This window comes from Microcebus murinus, chromosome 2, assembly GCF_040939455.1.
Source record: "Microcebus murinus isolate Inina chromosome 2, M.murinus_Inina_mat1.0, whole genome shotgun sequence".
Taxonomy (NCBI): Eukaryota; Metazoa; Chordata; class Mammalia; order Primates; family Cheirogaleidae; genus Microcebus; species Microcebus murinus.
The window spans coordinates 91,544,944-91,563,773 of NC_134105.1; the positions used below are offsets into that span (position 1 = coordinate 91,544,944).

General features: G+C 38.1%; 1 protein-coding gene across 1 annotated transcript in view; it reads left to right on the forward strand.

The window, feature by feature from the left end:
- Positions 1 to 16,821, forward strand: part of LRIG2 (leucine rich repeats and immunoglobulin like domains 2) — a 56,623-nt gene extending 39,802 nt beyond the window's left edge. Inside the window, exons 13-18 of the mRNA XM_012778439.2 lie at positions 1,534 to 1,854; positions 2,867 to 3,148; positions 5,223 to 5,672; positions 6,747 to 6,896; positions 8,742 to 9,032; positions 11,405 to 16,821. Of these exons, the coding sequence (XP_012633893.1) occupies positions 1,534 to 1,854; positions 2,867 to 3,148; positions 5,223 to 5,672; positions 6,747 to 6,896; positions 8,742 to 9,032; positions 11,405 to 11,631 (1,721 nt within the window). The 3' untranslated portion in view covers positions 11,632 to 16,821. The remainder of the gene's footprint in view (positions 1 to 1,533; positions 1,855 to 2,866; positions 3,149 to 5,222; positions 5,673 to 6,746; positions 6,897 to 8,741; positions 9,033 to 11,404) is intronic.
- Positions 16,822 to 18,830: the final 2,009 nt, after the last annotated feature.

Below are 18,830 nucleotides of genomic sequence, written 5' to 3' on the forward strand. Positions count from 1 at the left end.
ACAAAAATCTAATAAAAATATGGAGAAAAGACTCCTCAGCAATTCAGGAGGCAGTGATTATAACCTAACAGTGGCAATTTCTAGGATTCTGAGCAAAAGCTTCCTTCCTGTTTCACATGCTTTGAAAATTCTAAAACTACACAATATTACATATATAAATTTCAGCCACCTTCTTTGACTGCCTTTCTAATGAGCAAATATAAATTATAGGCTGCACTTTATAGTACATTACTTGTTGTAAAGAAAACATATTTTCCCATTTACATATCAGTATGTTCCCATTTAAAGGGAAACAACAAAGAATATGAAACTCCCCTATTTACTATAGCTGGGAAACTTTCAGGCACCAAAGTACAGGTTTAGCCTCAACAAAAGTTTTCAGGGCAAGGTTTGATTCAGGAGGTCCTTCAAAGTCACATCTGTCCTTTTCTGTGCAAGTACCCCCAAGCAAGCACAAATTCCTGTAGTGCCGAGAACCATACCTAACGAAAGAGCAATTGCATCTTTAGCTTTCACTGCTTCAACAACAGGCAGTACCAAAAGCAGTGAAATGAAGACTGAGAGCAGTTGTGTTGAAACGGAAGTCATGATGTTGGGATCTTGAGGGCTGACGGTTCCAAAGAAATTGTGTATATGTAATTCTATCTGACTTGGAATTTTTCTTTTCTTGGAGCTCTGGATGCTAAGGCTAAGAGATTCCACGTGATACAGCCTTCCAGGAAGCAGCCATTACAGGAATCCACATAGTCCCTTCTGACTCAGTTTTAAATGTAGACATTCTATATATTTTATGTTCCTTTTCCACTTTCCACTTTTATGGCACAATTAAATGTTACCCAGTGAAGATATTGGTTAAGAATTCATATACCCACTTCTCTGAATCTGTCAAATGATATTTTTATTTATGAATTTATATTTTATTAGGCAGTCATAAGCTGGATCTTGATTTAGACATTTGACATATCTAGAATTTTTTAGTATTTTAGGTAAAAGCTATGCACATACAAAGTACTTTGAAATAATTTGTTTTATTAATAAGTATTCCTTGTGAAATATAAGTTCATAATCCCCATCTTCTACACTGACACAGAAAAGATAGTGGTTATATACATGTTTATATATGTATTATATACATATATATACACAGGGTAATAGAATTAGAACTTCTCTTGAGAGGTTTCTGTTTTTCCCCAATAACTGGTGATCCTTAAGGAAACACATTCTAAGCACACAAGTGACAGTAAGGGATAGTGGAAAGAGTGCTAAATCCTAAAGTCAGGAAACTTGAGTCCCAGTCCAGGTTCTGCCACTGACTCACAAGTCTTTGAGCAAGTCACTTGACATTTCTGGCCTCATTTTCCCCATCAAGTAAACAAACAAGGGAATTGGGTTCTAGTGCTTATAGTTACTTTCAATCTTAATATACCATCTTGTAAACAGAACACACAGTTTGATAGTATTTGTTTTAAAATTGAATATTAAGAAGCAAAGATAAATAACTGACTTGGCTACTGCTGCATTTTTTCCCTTTAGATGATTTTCTCAAGCCACAGATGAGGACACATCCTGAAAACACAGTTGCTCTAAGGGGCATGAACGTGACTGTCATGTGCACTGCAGTGAGCAGCAGTGATTCACCCATGTCCACTGTGTGGCGCAAAGACAGTGAAATCCTTTATGATGTGGATATTGAGAATTTTGTTCGTTATCGGCAACAAGCTGGAGAAGCTCTGGAATATACCAGTATCTTACATCTTTTCAATGTGAATTTCACAGATGAAGGAAAGTATCAGTGTATTGTTACCAATCACTTTGGTTCCAATTATTCTCAGAAAGCCAGACTGACTGTGAATGGTAAGGAATTATGCTCCTTGATTTTTTTAATTTTTTTTAGTTTAGAAGAATTTTTCATGTTTAGTTTTTAAATCACTTGAAAAAAAATTAGGCTAAACCTGACATTAGAGGAGGAAAATCTTACTGTTGTCTTTTAGGTTGTGATACTATATTGAGTGGGTGGGATTTTTGGATTAGCCAGTCTGCCCACTTAGTCTCTCTAATTAGTCTTTGATTGAAGGGTAAATTTCGTGGACCTGGGAGATATACACTACTTTCACTGTTTATGCTTTTTAAAACATTCTTTGGAAATTCTCAATTTTCTTTCTAGAACCATACATCTCTCCTCAAAACTATGAAATTTATTCCTGATGGGCCTTATGATAACTAGGAATATTTAGGACATTTTTAGGTCCAGTGACCATTGTTATTGTCTAAATGTAATCACAATCACTGTTTGAAATTAATGCTCTTCTTCCCTGTGGCTGCAAAAACTTCTCCAAAATGGTTTGATTTCTCTTGCTTATGAGATTGAGTAACTGCAACATTTTAGGCTTTGTGCAGCTGAAAGATGTGCTTGTGTCTTGCTTCTGTATTTTTTAATGAGATTTTTGAAGGCATAAATTGTTTTGGTATGTAGTTCCCTTGACATCCTTATAGATTTTAATTTGTGAAGTACTGTTTAGCTATATAAGTGAGGGGGTTGTGGTAGATGTCAGGTTCTAAAATATGGAGTTCAGAAAGGTTTGTCGCCTTCTGCTTTCCCTGTTTCCATCAGATGATCAGGTAGGTATCATGTATCCTAGAAGAGTTAGTTGTCACTGTGTTCCAGATACTCTGAGATTCTGGGAGAGTAGATGGCCTCTAAATCTATATTCACTGTCAATCCAGAGAGCATGTGTTCTCAAAGAAATGGAGCATTACAACAGTTGGTATTTTGCTACTAGACTCTTTCATGTATATTTGTATGCATGTGTGTATGTGTGATCTTTTTTCCCCACCCACTTTTTCTTGGTGATGTTTCTTGGAACAGAGATGCCATCTTTTCTGAAAACTCCAATGGATCTAACTATTCGCACTGGTGCCATGGCCAGATTAGAATGTGCTGCAGAAGGACACCCTGCACCTCAGATTTCCTGGCAGAAAGATGGTGGTACTGACTTTCCTGCAGCTCGAGAAAGACGGATGCATGTCATGCCTGAAGATGATGTCTTCTTTATTGCCAATGTGAAAATAGAAGACATGGGAATCTATAGCTGTATGGCACAAAATATAGCAGGAGGCCTCTCAGCAAATGCCTCACTAACAGTGTTAGGTAGGTTTACTATTCAATGGGTCCTTTTGGAAGCTACTCTTGGTCTTAAAGAGCAAGAAAAATAATTTTGAGTTTATTGTGGTTCTTGTATATTTGTTATTTTGCTATCTTATGCAGGGTTACATCAGTCTAGGAGATTTGTGGATCAGATAACTGAAATGTAGGAAAATGTGGGCAAAAGTAGGGCTTTTTATCACATGAATTGAAAATTCAAATTCCTTTGTCAAATTAACACTTTTATGTCTCCCTCTGTAAGGTTTCTACTTCATGTATTTTTTAAAAAACTATTCAGTGAGTTTGCATTGAGAATTCCACTGTTTTTCTTTGAAGTCTCCCACTTTGATACTGCTTTACATATGGCTTCACAGAGAACCTAAGATAATGTAACAGTTGTTCCCCCTAGTTCATTTTTTTGAAAAAATGTATTATAATAAAAAGAAGTAATCTCTTTTCTTTTTCAGTGAGCTCACTTAATCCTATATTCTGGTGAAATGTTTTTTGGTTGTTTTTTTTTTCTAAAAATTTCTCCTTAATAGCCTGTTTTTGTTTTTTCTTATTAGAATACTTTTCTTCATGGAACTCAAATCCAAGACAAATTCTACTTTCCATTTCTCTATTTCCCTAGATGTTAGGTTTTTTGTTTTTTTTTAAAGTTTGTGGTTTATGTTGTTTACTTATATAATCAGAAAAATAAGTAGTTTGTTGTTTTCAAAACTTAAGACAGGCCAGTGGCTCACGCCTGTAATTCTAGCACTGTGGGAGGCCAAGGAGGGCAGATTGCTCGAGGTCAGGAGTTTGAAACCAGCCTGAGCAAGAGCAAGACCCCGTCTCTACTATAAATAGAAAGAAATTAATTAGCCAACTAATATATATAGGAAAAATTAGCCAGGCATGGTGGTGCATGCCTATAGTCCCAGCTACTTGGGAGGCTGAGGCAGCGGGATTGCTTGAGCCCAGGAGTTTGAGATTGCTGTGAGCTAGGCTGACACTGCAGCACTCACTCTAGCCTGGGCAAAAGCGAGACTCTGTCTCAAAAAAAAACAAAAAAAACAAAAAAAACAACCTTAAGACATACAGAAGATTAAGAAAAGGGAAAGAAAGTCATTTAAACACTGTGAAATATTTTAGCATATTCTAGACTTTTCCCCTTTTTTAAAAAAAATATGGAGGTGTGGGGGGTTGTGAGGAGGACTGTTCAGTTGCCTTGTTCTTTTTTTGTTGTTGAGACAGAGTCTGTCTGTTGCTACTCTGTTGTAGCGCATTACAACCTCCAACTCCTGGGCTGTAAGCAATCTTTCTGCCTCAGCCTCCCATGTAGCTGGGACTACAGGTATGTGCCACAAGGCCTGGCTCAGTTTTTTTTCTTTCTTTTTGGTAGGGAGGAGGTCTCACTCTTGCTCAGGCTAGTCTGGAACTCCTGAGCTCAAGCATTCCTCTGGTCTTGGCCTCCCAGAGTGCTAGGATTATAGGTGTGTGCCACCACATTTCTGTTCATTTTTATGTAATTAAGTATCCCTGCCTTTTTTCATTTAATATTGTATCACGAGGGTTAACCTATCATTTAAAAAAGTCTTCATAAAATGTCATGTGACTGTACTGTAATTTACTTAATCATGTTTCTGGTAGATTTTTATTTTTTGACTGTATTAAAAATTACGACTGGTCAGGCATGGTGGCTCACACCTGTAATCCCAGCACTTTGGGAGGCTGAGGCAGAAGGATCACCTGAGCCCAGGAGTTGGAGGCTGCAGTAGGCTATTATACGCACCACTGACTCGAGCCTGGGTGACAGTGAGGCCCTGTCTCTCCAAAAAAAATTACAACTTATTTTGTAATAGACAAAATATATAAATCTTTGAACTTCTAACTTAAGATAGCTTGTCCAAGAAGGAATTATTGAGATAAGATTTAGGCTTTTTTGATGTTTTTGTTTTTCTGAAACATTAACTTCTAATTCTCCCATGAGTATATGAAAGTGCTCATTTCATTATACCCTCATTAGTCTGATTTAGTAGGATTTAGGGAATAAAATTGCCTAACTTATTTTTTTTTTTTTTAAATATTCTCCTGTTAGAGACACCCTCATTTATTAGACCTCTGGAGGATAAGACAGTAACTCGAGGTGAGACTGCAGTATTACAGTGCATAGCTGGAGGGAGTCCTGCTCCTCGCCTCAATTGGACTAAAGATGATGGACCACTGCTGGTGACAGAACGACACTTCTTTGCTGCAGCCAACCAGCTTCTCATCATTGTAGATGCTGGGCTAGAAGATGCTGGGAAATATACCTGCATTATGTCTAACACCCTTGGGACAGAACGTGGCCACATTTACTTAAATGTCATTTCATCCCCAAATTGTGACTCTTCCCAGAGTAGCATTGGACATGAAGATGATGGCTGGACCACAGTTGGTATTGTCATCATTGTTGTGGTCTGCTGTGTTGTGGGCACCTCTTTGATCTGGGTCATTGTTATATATCACATGAGAAGGAAAAATGAAGACTATAGTATCACAAACACAGGTGAGTGGTACCCAGATGACACTTAAGGTTTATACTTGAGTCAAGAATGTAGTCTATTTGTGACCAGCCTAGGCAGTATCAAGACCCCTTCTCTACAAAAAATAGAAAAATTAGCTGGGTGTAGTGTTATGTGCCTGTAATCCCAGCTACTTAGGAGGCTGAGGCAGGAGGATCGCTTGAGCCTAGGAGTTTGAGGTTGCAGTGAGCTATGATGACGCCACTGCACTCTAGCCAGGCTACAGAATAAGACTCTGTTTCCAAAGAAAAAAAACAAAAACAAAAACAAACTCAAAAGAATGTAGTATAGGATTACACTTTACAATAAATGTAGAAAACTGAGAGCCAGCTGTGGTGGCAGGTACTAGGGAGGGTGAGGTGGGAAGATCACTTGAGCCCAGAAGTTCAAGGCCAGCCTGGGTGACATAGTGAGACATCATCTCTTAAAACAAACAAACAAATAATAATAATAAAAAAATTAGGAGCTGTCCTATATTACCTGATATGTGGTATAAGGAAATTTTTTGTTAAAATGTTCAACTTCTTTAATACAGCAGAACCTCTTTGAGGAATAATTTTAAGAATTTGTAAAAACTATCCCAAAACTTTGTTCTTATGAATGCATTATAGGTGCATCTTCTTCCTTTCATGCCTAAGGCTCATTTTCATTATAATTTTGCTTTTGGGAAAAGTGGACCTCTCATAATTGAGATCAGTCTTTTTTTTTTTCCTTAAACTAAATATAAGGCTGGCTAATTCAGGTCAGTCTTTTACAACTGTCACCCTGAAACCCTAAAATCCTGCAAGAAAAGAGATCCAGTCAGATACATTTTGAAAGTGTGGGTATAGATAAGATTTTTAATCTTTAGGTTTTGGTAATACTTTTAAAATGAAGCTTTGAGAAGAGGTCTAGTGAGAAATAGTTTTAGGGGAAGTACTAAATGCTGTTTGGGTCCCCGGTACATGCCATTATCCTAGCCAGTACTATCAAAGTGGAACACATTTGCAAAATAGTCTTCTGAATGTTGGCTTCAACTGCCTAACTTTATTTGAGAGTCACAGATGTCTCTTTTACAGAGGAGCTCAATCTGCCTGCAGACATTCCCAGCTACTTGTCTTCCCAAGGAACACTATCTGAGCCACAGGAAGGGTACAGCAACTCTGAAGCAGGCAGCCATCAGCAACTTATGCCTCCTGTCAATGGATACATACACAAAGGCCCTGATGGTAACAACTCTGTTATTCTTGGTTACAATTTCAGCCTATCCTATTGTTTATTTTTCAGTATGTAATTTCTCCATTAACCTGAAGCAATATTTAAAAATTATATACTCAGTGAAAATATTTAGCCTCTTGCAAAGTAGGATGGAACTGGACTAAAGTCTAAGCAAGAGAAGAAAATCATCTTACATAAAACAGAAACACATCATCCTTAAATGAGAGATTGGAGTATATGACAGAGGCTCCTAAACCTGTGTTGTTATAGGAAGGGGATGTTCTGGAAACTTTTTTCAAGTGTCACTTACCCTTTTCAGGCATGAGCATACTTTGAATGACATCCAGGGGTGGTTTGTTTCTTCTGACAGTTAGATATTCAATAAAGTTTAAAGGGTAACTAGAAACTGGGCACAACTAGAAACTGTTGTCCCAGCTGCTTAGCAGGCTGAGGTAGGAGGATTGCTTGAGCCCAGGAGCTTGAGGCTGTAGTGTGCTATGATTAGACCTATACATAACCATTGCACTCTAGCTTGGACATCATAATGAGACCCCGTCTCAAATAAATAAATAAAAAGGGTAGCAGTTGTTTTCAGTATATATTGGAGAACATCAGAGAGATATAAAATATTTTTTAATTAAATGAACTTGGCATCTCAACACTACATCTCTTCCCTCTACCCTTTCAACACCTTCACTGCCATGGAGAGTGACAGAACACAGGGAAGGGAATTAAGGGATGGAAGAATTGGTTTGATTCCTAGTTCTTCCTCTTTCAGCTCTGTAGCCATGAACAATTTACTTAAGATCTAAGCTTCAGTTTCCTTGTTTTTAAATAAAGAAATAATACATTATAAAGTACTCCCCCCAATAGTCTCATAGATTTTTTCATAAATCTGTGTAGTACTTTAAACACCATACAAATGAAAGATTTGTTCCATTTCTTCAGAGATTTTTTTTTTAGGCTGGGTGTCAACACAACTTTTCTATATAATTGATAAATTTTACTTTGGCTTTTCATGGAAAAGGGGGTATTTCTGACTCTGAAAAGAATATATAAAAGCCTCTACTCTTTGAAATTTGTGGGAAATAACACTGCTTTCTGAGTAAACTAAATTACTTCTGATTTCTTCTAGTTCTAATATTCTGTTGCTTGATCTCTAATAAGTAACTCACTCTTTATTTCTCATTTCTCCCTTCTCTCCTTCATTTGGTTTTCAAAGCACATAATAGTCCAGGGAGCTCATTATTAAAGCTTTACTTCTGTCAACCATACACTTGTCAGGCAAGACTCTTGACTGTCAGAGGCTTTCTCTGGGGATGCTATTAGCAGTTGGTGTTACTTAACCTCTTAACTCATGAAAATAACATGGACTTTCATGAAGTGAAATCATTATAACTCCTTGTTTTCTGCCTTACTTTGCTTAAGCCAAGTATGAGTCTTATAGCACAGTGCCAGCCTTGTCTTGGCTCCCTTTGATTTGAGTATGACCTATCCAGGCTGGACAGAGATGATCCAGTGTGGTATTCAAGAGCATGGGCTCTGGAGCCAGAATGCCTGGGTTCAAGTGTCTCTTCCTCACTCTGGCAATGTGACTTTGGTCAAGTTACTTAACTCTTCTGTGCTATAGTTACTTTATCTATAATGTGGGGAATAATAATACTTACCTCATAGGGATGTTGTGAAAAATAAATGAGTTAATTGACAGAAAGCTTAAAACTTCACCTGATTTATAAAGTAAGTGTTCCATAAATGCTAATAATAATGATGATGACAACTGTTGAAAAAAACTGATGATTAGCAAAACCAATTCTTTAATAGAAGGATATTTGGATTCTTTTCTTTGTTTTCGTTAGGTGGCACTGGTACCCGGGTGATCTGCTCAGATTGTTATGACAATGCCAACATCTACTCCAGGACCCGAGAATACTGTCCATATACCTATATTGCTGAAGAGGATGTTTTAGATCAGACACTGTCCAGCCTCATGGTCCAGATGCCCAAAGAGGCATATTTAGCACATCCTCCCCACAATGCTGCTGCCCTGGAGAGCTTGATATCATCAGCAGACAGAGAGCTGTCTGCCTTTCCCACCAACCATGAGAGGATGAATGAGAAGAAACTTTCCTCCACACAGATAAGCAGTGGTAAGGGGTTCATTTTTTTGTTGTTATTTTGTTTTCACCTTCACATAATTGACTTTTCCTTCTATCAAATAGGCTGCACTCTTATTTGATGGGAAGAAAACAAACTGGTATACTGGAGTAAGTGGCCACTGTTAACTGGTGTAAACTAGAGCCAGACATTTTTACATATTAGAGTTACAAAGAAGTCTTCATCTGTAGGATAAAAACAGCTTTTGTGGGTTAACAAGATCACACTATTGAAAATTCAGAGGCCATATAGAAATAGCTTTTAAAAAGTTTCATATACTTCACTTGACTAGCAAAAAAAAGTTTCTTATAGGGTATTGATAATTTTTTCTTTCATCTTTATTTAAAATAAAGAATATAATTTGGGCATAATTTTGTGAAAATTTTTACTGAGAAGATTTTAAAATGGTTTGTTTGGTTGCTGTTCTGTCAGGTAAGTATTCAATCTCAGCATTGTTTGGCAGGTGTTTTTTTTATCCCATGAGTATGATTAGGTCCATAAGTGAGAAAGCAGTTTTGGGTTAGTGTCTTCTGTCCCACATGGCCCAAGAAAAGAAATACACATTATATTGTATACTTTAGGCATTTGATGATAACTTGGCATTTGAAACAAAACTGTTTTTAGACCATGAAAGGTACAACTGAGCATGTCTTCCTGTCCATCCAGGCTTTAAATCAGCTTTCCTTTCCTGTCAGCCTGAAATGGAAGAGCACTGGAAATAGGGTAGGAGGTGAGAACTATAGGTTTATAGGGGAAGGCAAAGTATACAGTGGTACTTCCATAGCTGGTTCAAGCACAAATAAGTGATTTAATGTGGGACTTAAGATGTGCTCTGTTGTTCTTAAAAGACCAACTCCAAAGATTGCTAAAGAGGGTACAGGTCAGAAAAATTACTGTTATTGAAGTTGGTCTCTTATTTTTACATTCTGTATGGATGAAAGAAACACACCAACACTAAATCAATTTTTCCATGTCCTAGAAGAGTTACACAGATAAGGTTTAAGAAGAACCAAAAATGTAGTTTATCTTTTTTCTACCCTTAGGGATGCCTTAATTTTTAATTTGGTCTGTAGGTGAGGAAATAGAAAATGAGAGTCCTTTGGTGCATTGCCTACTCTTTAGCAAAGTACTCTAGCTTCTTGTTACTCAAAGTGTGGTCTGTGGACTATCAGCATCACCATTACTTAGGAGCTTGTTAGAAATGCAGAGTCATGGTCCCACGCTAGACCTTAGTGAATCAGAGTCTACATTTTAACAAGATCCCTAGGTTATTCTTGTGCATGTTAAAGCTTGAGAAACCCTGCTACAGCTTACTTTTCACATGGATTTTATTTTTATTTTATTAGTATTATTTTTATTATTATTTCTAGATTTTTTTTCTAATACATAAATAGGTATTTGCTGTTTTTTCCCAAAATTGCCCATGAAGTTAATATAACTTTTAGTACAGGATCCTTGGGCCAGTAGCTCACAGCTGCAGTAAATAAGAAGAATGACAAATGTGTGTTTTTGAAACCAAAGTGCAGATAACCTGACTTACTAGAGCTGCTTTTTTTTTTTTTGAGACACAGTCTCGCTTTGTTGCCCAGGCTAGAGTGAGTGCCGTGGCGTCAGCCTCGCTCACAGCAACCTCAATCTCCTGGGGTCAAGCAGTCCTACTGCCTCAGCCTCCCGAGTAGCTGGGATTACAGGCATGCACCACCATGCCCGGCTAATTTTTTCTATATATATATTAGTTGGCCAATTAATTTCTTTCTATTTATAGTAGAAACGGGGTCTCGCTCTTGCTCAAGCTGGTTTCGAACTCCTGACCTCAAGCAATCCGCCCGCCTTGGCCTCCCAGAGTGCTAGGATTACTGGGTGGCGTGAGCCACCGTGCCTGACCTATAGCTGCTTTTGATTATTTGTTGTCAGAATTATTGACATGCTACAGGTTGGAAGGGAATGATTATTTTTAAAACAATTTTATAATATATTTAAAGATAATTATGTATCATGAAACTTTCATTACAATATGGAAATCAGTAAGTCTCTTTTATATCCTTTTTGTGTGTCTAAAGAGTTTTACTTTTAAATTTTTGTAGCAGCAGAACCACTAAAATAACACATAAAAGTGCATGATACATAGCATGGTCTCAGTATATAATCGGTTAGGTTTGTTGAATAGAAAGATTTGAAAGACCATGTTTGGTTTTTATTTTGTTGTGGCTAGGAAGATACAAGTGTATGTTTGATCTCAATGTCCTTATTCAGGAATATTGGACATCTTTATTTATTTGAGGATTTAGTTAAAAAGACATTAGGTTTTAGAAAATTAATGTTGAACTTCTGATCACCATTGATTCTTCTTATCTTTCTTTCACAGAACCATTGCAACGGCCTTTGTGGAATATAAACAGAGAACTAGGCCTGCCTCATCCTCACTTTTCCCAGCAGCCAGTCTTTGAGTCGCCACAACTTCATCAAAATGAGGACCTAGCAAAGAGGGATCCAGATTGTTCTGCTTCCCCCACGTCCTGCCACAGGTTACAGGACCACACTTTTGATTTTAATAGGACTCAGAATATTCAAGATGATGGTGAGGGCACATGAAACTCACTTCAGGGTGAAACCTGGGCAAAGACTCATTAGTTAATTTTGTATTTACTACCTCGGAGTTCAGAAGAAACCCCAAAGTCAGCATTTGCTTTACTCTTTGTTTACGATTACATCTGACCACACCAAAGTGGGCCACACATTTTTTGGGGCATATACCTGATGAAGAAAGGATAATGGCTGACAGAAATGGGTACATATGATCGAAATGTGCGGCATCGGCAAAGGGAAGACAAGGGGCAAAAGTGCTGATGATTCAATGGGGATGTGTCCAGGTGTGCATTTGCCTATCAGGAAGAGTCTCATTGCTGCTTACCGTGGTGGATTATCCCAGTCCTCAGAATGATCCTGAGAAAGCATCACTCCTTTGTTGTTCTACTTTGCCTTCTGAGGAACAAAATTAACTCTGGGGCACTGTAGCAAATGTGCCTGGGATTCTTCCGTGGTTTTAAGCAGAGAGTTGAGATTGGGGCTTTGATATTCAAGGTCTTCTTGTAATTTTTTTTGTGTGTCCCTATTGCCAAGGGAGCTCATTGTAAATATATGTGCATTTATAAATAATTTTTCTATTCATTGACCATATATGTGTTGGCTGCAATGTAAATATTTTTGATATGCCAAGATTATATATAATATCCAGTTATAATATTGACAGCAGCTTCTCAGATCACAGTTTTTGTATAATTGGGTTTAGTGACTTCTAAAAACTTTGTTTAAAATTTGAAAATTTACTTGTTAAGAAGTATATGTATAGAGTCAGAGTACTTAGTGATTGTGTACACACAAACAGTCTTAATGTGATTAACTGCTTGCTTCATGCCTAGAGGTCTAATCATATACCATCTGTTTACAAGTGCTAGGTGATACTCTCTTTCTAGCATAAAAAGGCTTGGTCTTTTAGAGCGTGGCAGTCTATCACAGCCATATGCACATAGATAGAGGAAAACTTATTTTGAGAATATCTTCTCTCTTTTTTATTTTTTTGGGTTCTTGATATTTTATTCTTAAACAGAAATTGGGGAAACTTCATTTCTTCAGGAACCAATGATGCAGTTCAGGTTGTTGTTTCATATGTAAGCATCACTTCAAAAGTGTATGCTTCAAAAGCTGGAGGCTGATTTATATATTGCAGAACTTGTGTAGGAAGCAGTACTATGACTTGAATTGGAGCCAGAACAACTACTGACATTAGAACTGTCTCCTTCCTCCCTCTCTGCCTCCCCCCCCCCCTTTCTTTCTTTTCTTCTTTTTTGAGACAGGGTCTCACTCTGCAGCTCGGGCTATAGTGCAGTGGCATCATCATAGCTCACTACAGCTTCAAACTCATGGCCAATTCTCTTGCCTGAGCCTTCTGAGTAGCTAGGACTATAGGCATGCCACCACCACTCCTGGCTAATTTTTCTGTTTTTTGTAGGAGAAATAAAAGAGTCTTGCTCTTGCTCAGGCTGGTCTCAAACTCCTGGCCTCAAGCAATCTTCCCACCTCAGCCTGCCAAAGTGATAGAATTACAGGTGTGAGCTGCATGGTTGGCCCAGAACCATCTCTCTCATTCTGTGACTGCCCTTTCCATGTTTTGACTTGAGGGTGAGCCACTGGGATCTAAGTCACTATCACTCTCCATAAGTTTACTCAAATCAGCAAATCTTGTCATTTTCTGCCTTAATGCTGAGTTGCAACAGATGTATTATTTAAATTAGTGTTTAAAATTCTGTGAACAAAAATTCTGTTGATACTGAAATAAGTTTACACCTGCTTGATCAGAATGTGAAAACATTTTGGAGTCTTCCTTGTTCACTTTCTAAAGTGGCAGTGTTGTTTGGTGTCTCAGATGTTAACTGAGTTCTATTAGATATGCTGTCTCTTGGCAAATATTCTCCAGGATGAATTCTTCTTACTGTGACATCCAGGACTATGGTTAGATTTCTTGGTCTCCATATTCACCATTTCTGATTTTATCTGAAGAATGTCCTCCTGGAAAGGCATTCCTGGTTCCTTGAAGCTGCAAAAAGATGCCCACTTTGCAACTGTGATTCAGCTGATTGCTATCTCAATGTCTTACGTTGCTGAGTTAAAGAAAATTTCTTAGTCTCATTTATCAGAGGCTTCTCGAAAGTCTGAGGTGGTATAGTGTCATGAAGTCTTTGTGAAATTTCATGCCATGAATTTGGAGGCGACCTACTCTTAGTTCTCATTCTGTTCTCTGATGGTCTGGGCTCCTGCTTTTCAGTCTTCTCTGTCCTCTGGTAGGTGGGACTTCCATTAATGCATCAGTTGTACTTCATTTTGGTCTAGATGGCCTTGCAAACCTTGATTCAGATTGTGGATTTTCCACTTGCTTTTGGCTGTTTCCCATATTTTCTCTCCTGGGAAGTCTCACAGGTGATGCATATTCATTCTGTGTATTCGGACTCCCATGATAAAGGTTAATATTTATCCCTACACTGAATCTGAAATTACTACTGTATGGATTTCTTTGGCTTGCTGCTGTCCAAGCTTGGTTTTCTCTTTGTTGACTTCCTCTCATATTTTCTGTTTGTCCAAAAGAGGTAAACCAGTCTATTATAGACTCCTAGTACTAGACATCATCTAAAGAGTCTTTCTCACCTCTGTTTTCACCTGATTCTATGGTGGGTCATCTTTAATTTGTTTTAACCTTCTCAGCAACTCTTTTTCTGTACTTTCACTTGTGGTGCCTAGCAAATTGTTATCCCTCATAAGCCTGTAGTCTTCCTCACTCAGGTTATTTACAAATCAGTAGAAAGCTTCTTCCCGAACCAGTTGGTCCATCTGACTCCTGCACTGGGCTGTAGATCCATCTTCTTCATCATCAGAATCTGAGTTTTCTATCTTGAAGAACAATTGGAAAATTGACTGTTAAAATATAATAGTGTTGAAATACCAGAGTAAGTTTTAGTTGTTTTTAGTTGTGTTCACTTTGTGCTTTCTCTGAGTGGGAATATTTTCTTTCAGCAAAGCACTTCATAGGGAAACCAAAGATTGCTTCTTTTCTGTTTGTTTTGTTTTTAATCTCTCTCTCTCTCTTTTTTTTTTTTTTTTTTTTTTTACCAATGCACAGTATATCTTAAGAAGGGACAAGTGTTCTTGGGAGTAGAAGAATGTATAGAAATTCTTAAACTATAAAGCTTTAGAGTGTTCCTTGTTTTGTACAAGTGATTATTTAAACCAAAAAGTTTTCTTGAATTTCTGATAGCAAAGAACTTCATGTAAGCAAAGAACTTAAACCTCTAATGGACTGTCATGGCCTAAAATTCTTCTTTCTTTTGCTTTCAGGTTTCCATATACAAACTGTCCGATCTCTCCTCTAAATCTAACGCTAGGTACTCACTAGATAACTTTGATCACTTAAAGTAAAATACCTATTTTTTAAGTCCTTGTAAATTTAGGGGTTCTAAACTCACATAACGTCACAGGTGTTTGTGAGAAAGTTTAGCTGGATTTCATACTTATTTTCAATCCTAAACTTTTCTTCCATGGGGAGTAGCACTTCTTTAGCTGTTTAGTACTGCCACACCTTTCTTTTCCTCTTTAAACTGCCAGCCTCTGTACATTTTCACTTTGAACAACTTAAATGTCACAATTTTCCTATCCCTTCAATCTCTCTTCTTACTTACTAGGTTATGGTGTAATTTGGAATTAAGAGACCTGGTTTGCTAGCTCTGCTTGTTACTAGCCGTGTAATCAAGGGCAAGTCCCATTACTTCTGTGGGCTCTGTTTTCTCATTTATGAAGTGAGGGTATTTTTCTAGATGCTCTAATGCCCTTTCCAACTGTAACATTCTGTGAATCTGTAATTCCCTCCAGGAACTAAGGAGGATTATGCTGTTTTAATAAAAAGCTGCTTTCATGAAATGTTTGTTATAGTAGAACAAGAATAATGCTGCTTGCTCCAACTTGAACTAGATTTATTACCTATGTATCAGGAGTAATGGTCTAAAAAATTCTCATGAGGAGAAAAAAAAATATTCTGCTTCTAAATAGTATCAGTAAACATAAAGAATTTTGACTCTATCAAAAAACTTCCCACTGTTCTCTAGAGCAGCATATCTGAATGCTAGTGTTGCCATAGCACACTGGAGTGCCAGAATAATCTGAATGATGTGCCACAACTAATTTTTGTTTTGTTTTTGTTCTTGTTGTTTTTTGAGTCAGAATCTCACTCTGTTGCCCAGGCTAGAGCGCCGTGGCATCAGCCTAGCTCACAGCAACCTCAAATTCCTGGGCTCAAGCAATCCTTCTGCCTCAGCCTCCCAAGTAGCTGGGACTACAGGCATGTGCCACCATGCCCGGCTATTTTTTTCTATTTTTAGTTGTTTGGCTAATTTCTTTCTATTTTTAATAGAGACGGGGTCTCCCTTCTGCTCAGGCTGGTCTCGAACTCCTGAGCTCAAGCAATTCTTCCACCTCGGCCTCACAGAGTGCTAGGATTATAGGCGTGAGCCACCGTGTCTGGCCCCCCTACTTCTTCTACCATAACCTTTTTTGTTTGGAGAACAATTTAATCCGACACCGGCTAGCCTTGATTTTCTTTCTTTTTTGGACAGTTGCCTGGTTCATGACAAAAGTAACAAGTTCTGAACTAAGAGATATATTACATGCTGCACTCAACCAAACCACACCTGAAAACCCAAGAATCATTTGGAGGTTTTGTGGGTACTTAGGTAGGTGTGTGTATGTTTTAAGAGTTAAGATTTGGACCTGCTCCCTCAAGGCTGTGTGCTGAGTGTTTCTTAGCAGTCCTAATAATCCCCAGAAGATAGGGTGAAGATGAAGAAGGCTTGACTTGTGCCTGTTTTCAGATGTAAGTAATAAATAAAGTGATCTTTTATCAGCTGTAACTGTCATAAAAAGAGAAATTGATCTTCAGGTGGTCAAGTACTCTTGGGATAGCTCTTGGCTGCTTAACCCGTCCTCTTGATCCATAGAGAGGCTTATTTCTACCCTCTGATTTCTCTGTCCTTTTTTTCCCCCTGTCAGATGATGTCAATCTGAACAGCCCTGATATTAGATGTACCTAAGAGAGGTATAAGCCAAGTTGTTCGGTGTGGCCATTTCCTAGTATCTATTTATATTTTCTCCAACATAAGAATGTATATTTTATAGAGCATGTGTTTGTCAAATTGTTTGTCTACTGTAATATGTCTTCAATAAAGCTAAAATACATTATGATTATCTGATCTTCTCTTACCTAAAGTACAATAGTTAAATGGTGCATTTTTGAGTTTGTATCCTTTTGCAGGGTCTTCGAGTAGCTGTACAAGTTAAAACAGGGAAGAGTTGCTCTTCCCTAGTTCTTGCCAAGTCATATACTTTCTTGAGGCTGCCATGGCTACACATGTAGCTGTGAGCCATGAGGACAGGCACAATAGGCTCTCCTGCTTCCTCCCACTGCTGCTAGAAGGCTGGCAGGTATGGAAATAAATATGCTTAATATTAACAGTTCATTAAAAAATAACAGGAATTTCTGCACAGGGAAGAATTTGAAGGCAACATTTTATAATTTGGCAAATCTTTAACAGTATTTGAAGAATGTCAGTATTTTGGTCAATTTTGTTACTGCACTTTATCACAGGGGCAGTTGCCTTTGAGACTGTGAACTCTTTGAAAGCGAGACTCATAATATCAACCCCATTGTGTGTGTACCTCTGCACTTTATTCTTTTTTTTTGTTTTGAGACAGAGTCTCACTTTGTTGCCCAGGCTAGAGTGAGTGCCGTGGCATAAGCCTAGCTCACAGCAACCTCAAACTCCAGGGCTCAAGCAATCCTGCTGCCTCAGCCTCCCAAGTAGCTGGGACTACAGGCATGCGCCACCATGCGCGGCTAATTTTTTCTATGTATATTAGTTGGCCAATTAATTTCTTTCTATTTATAGTAGAAACGGGGTCTTGCCTTGGTCAGGCTGGTTTTGAACTCCTGACCTTGAGCAATCCGCCCGCCTCGGCCTCCTCCCAGAGTGCTAGTATTACAGGCGTGAGCCACCATGCCTGGCCTGCACTTTATTCTTTATGAGGCACTTTCCACAGACATCTTTGAATTTCACAACACTCTTATGATATAGATGAGGCAGATAATTTTGTTACTCTCCACATTATATAGTTAGGGAAACTGACTAGGTGAGATTATCACTTACCCAGTGTCAAAAAAGCTTTTAAACAATAAAGCCAGGATTTTAATCCAGATTTTCTGACTCAGATTCAGGGTTTTTCCCACTATGATACCTACCTATTCTGAGCCATAGTATCTTGTCTGTAGTCCACATAAACACTTTAATAAACCCTCTGGATATTGATCACTTCCATTGTGAAAGCTTGGACCGGAATGTTCCCTGGAAGCTGATTTTTACTAAATTTCTGATAAAACTAATTTTCTTCTCTTTTTGGTAAAATGCAAAAAAAATGCTATGGCAGTATTGTATTTTTTATTTTGGAGTGAGACATGCTGGGACCTACATAATAGCATGCTGCTGGTTTATGAAAGATACTTGTTCACACTCAGATATTTAGAAGCTTGTGACACAGTGCTTAAGCTACTAAATATTTGTGCTGAAGGACTGGTTGCCATGGATCAATATTTTTATAAAATACAAAATGAATTTCTAGAAAAAATGAACTGAAAAGACTAAATACAAGTGTTAAGTTATTATAGATTCAATAGACATAAAATTACTCTGTCAAACTACTATTAAAATTTCTAAATGCTTACTCTCGATTTCTGTAGTTTATCATGGACAAGAAGCAAATAGTTTGTGGATTGGCACAGGTTTGCAGATCACTTATGAAGTAGTACGTAGTACTGCTGTAACCATGCAACAGTGCAGTTATGTGCCATGGTGGGAATTGGTTTTACTTATTTTGGAGGTTCTTTTTAATCTTGCTGGTATGGAAGGGGTGAATGGCCGAAGCTGAGGGCTGGGCTTTTTGCTCAGAGGCCTCCCTGATTAGAAGCAACAATTAAGACACCTTTTCAGCTCAGCCACCTCCTGTGCTGTAGCCCTTCACTTGCTGGGTAGAGTCCTTTGTAGCATGCTGTTTGCTTTCCAGTCCTGCTCTCTTTCTGGCCAGTGCTCTCTGGAATGGGCTGCCCTGCTGCCTGTAAGTTTTGTTTTAAGGGAAATCCTATCACAAGATGGGCTAAGGAAGGAGGAAGTACATGAGTCATCATACTGGAAGGAAGATGG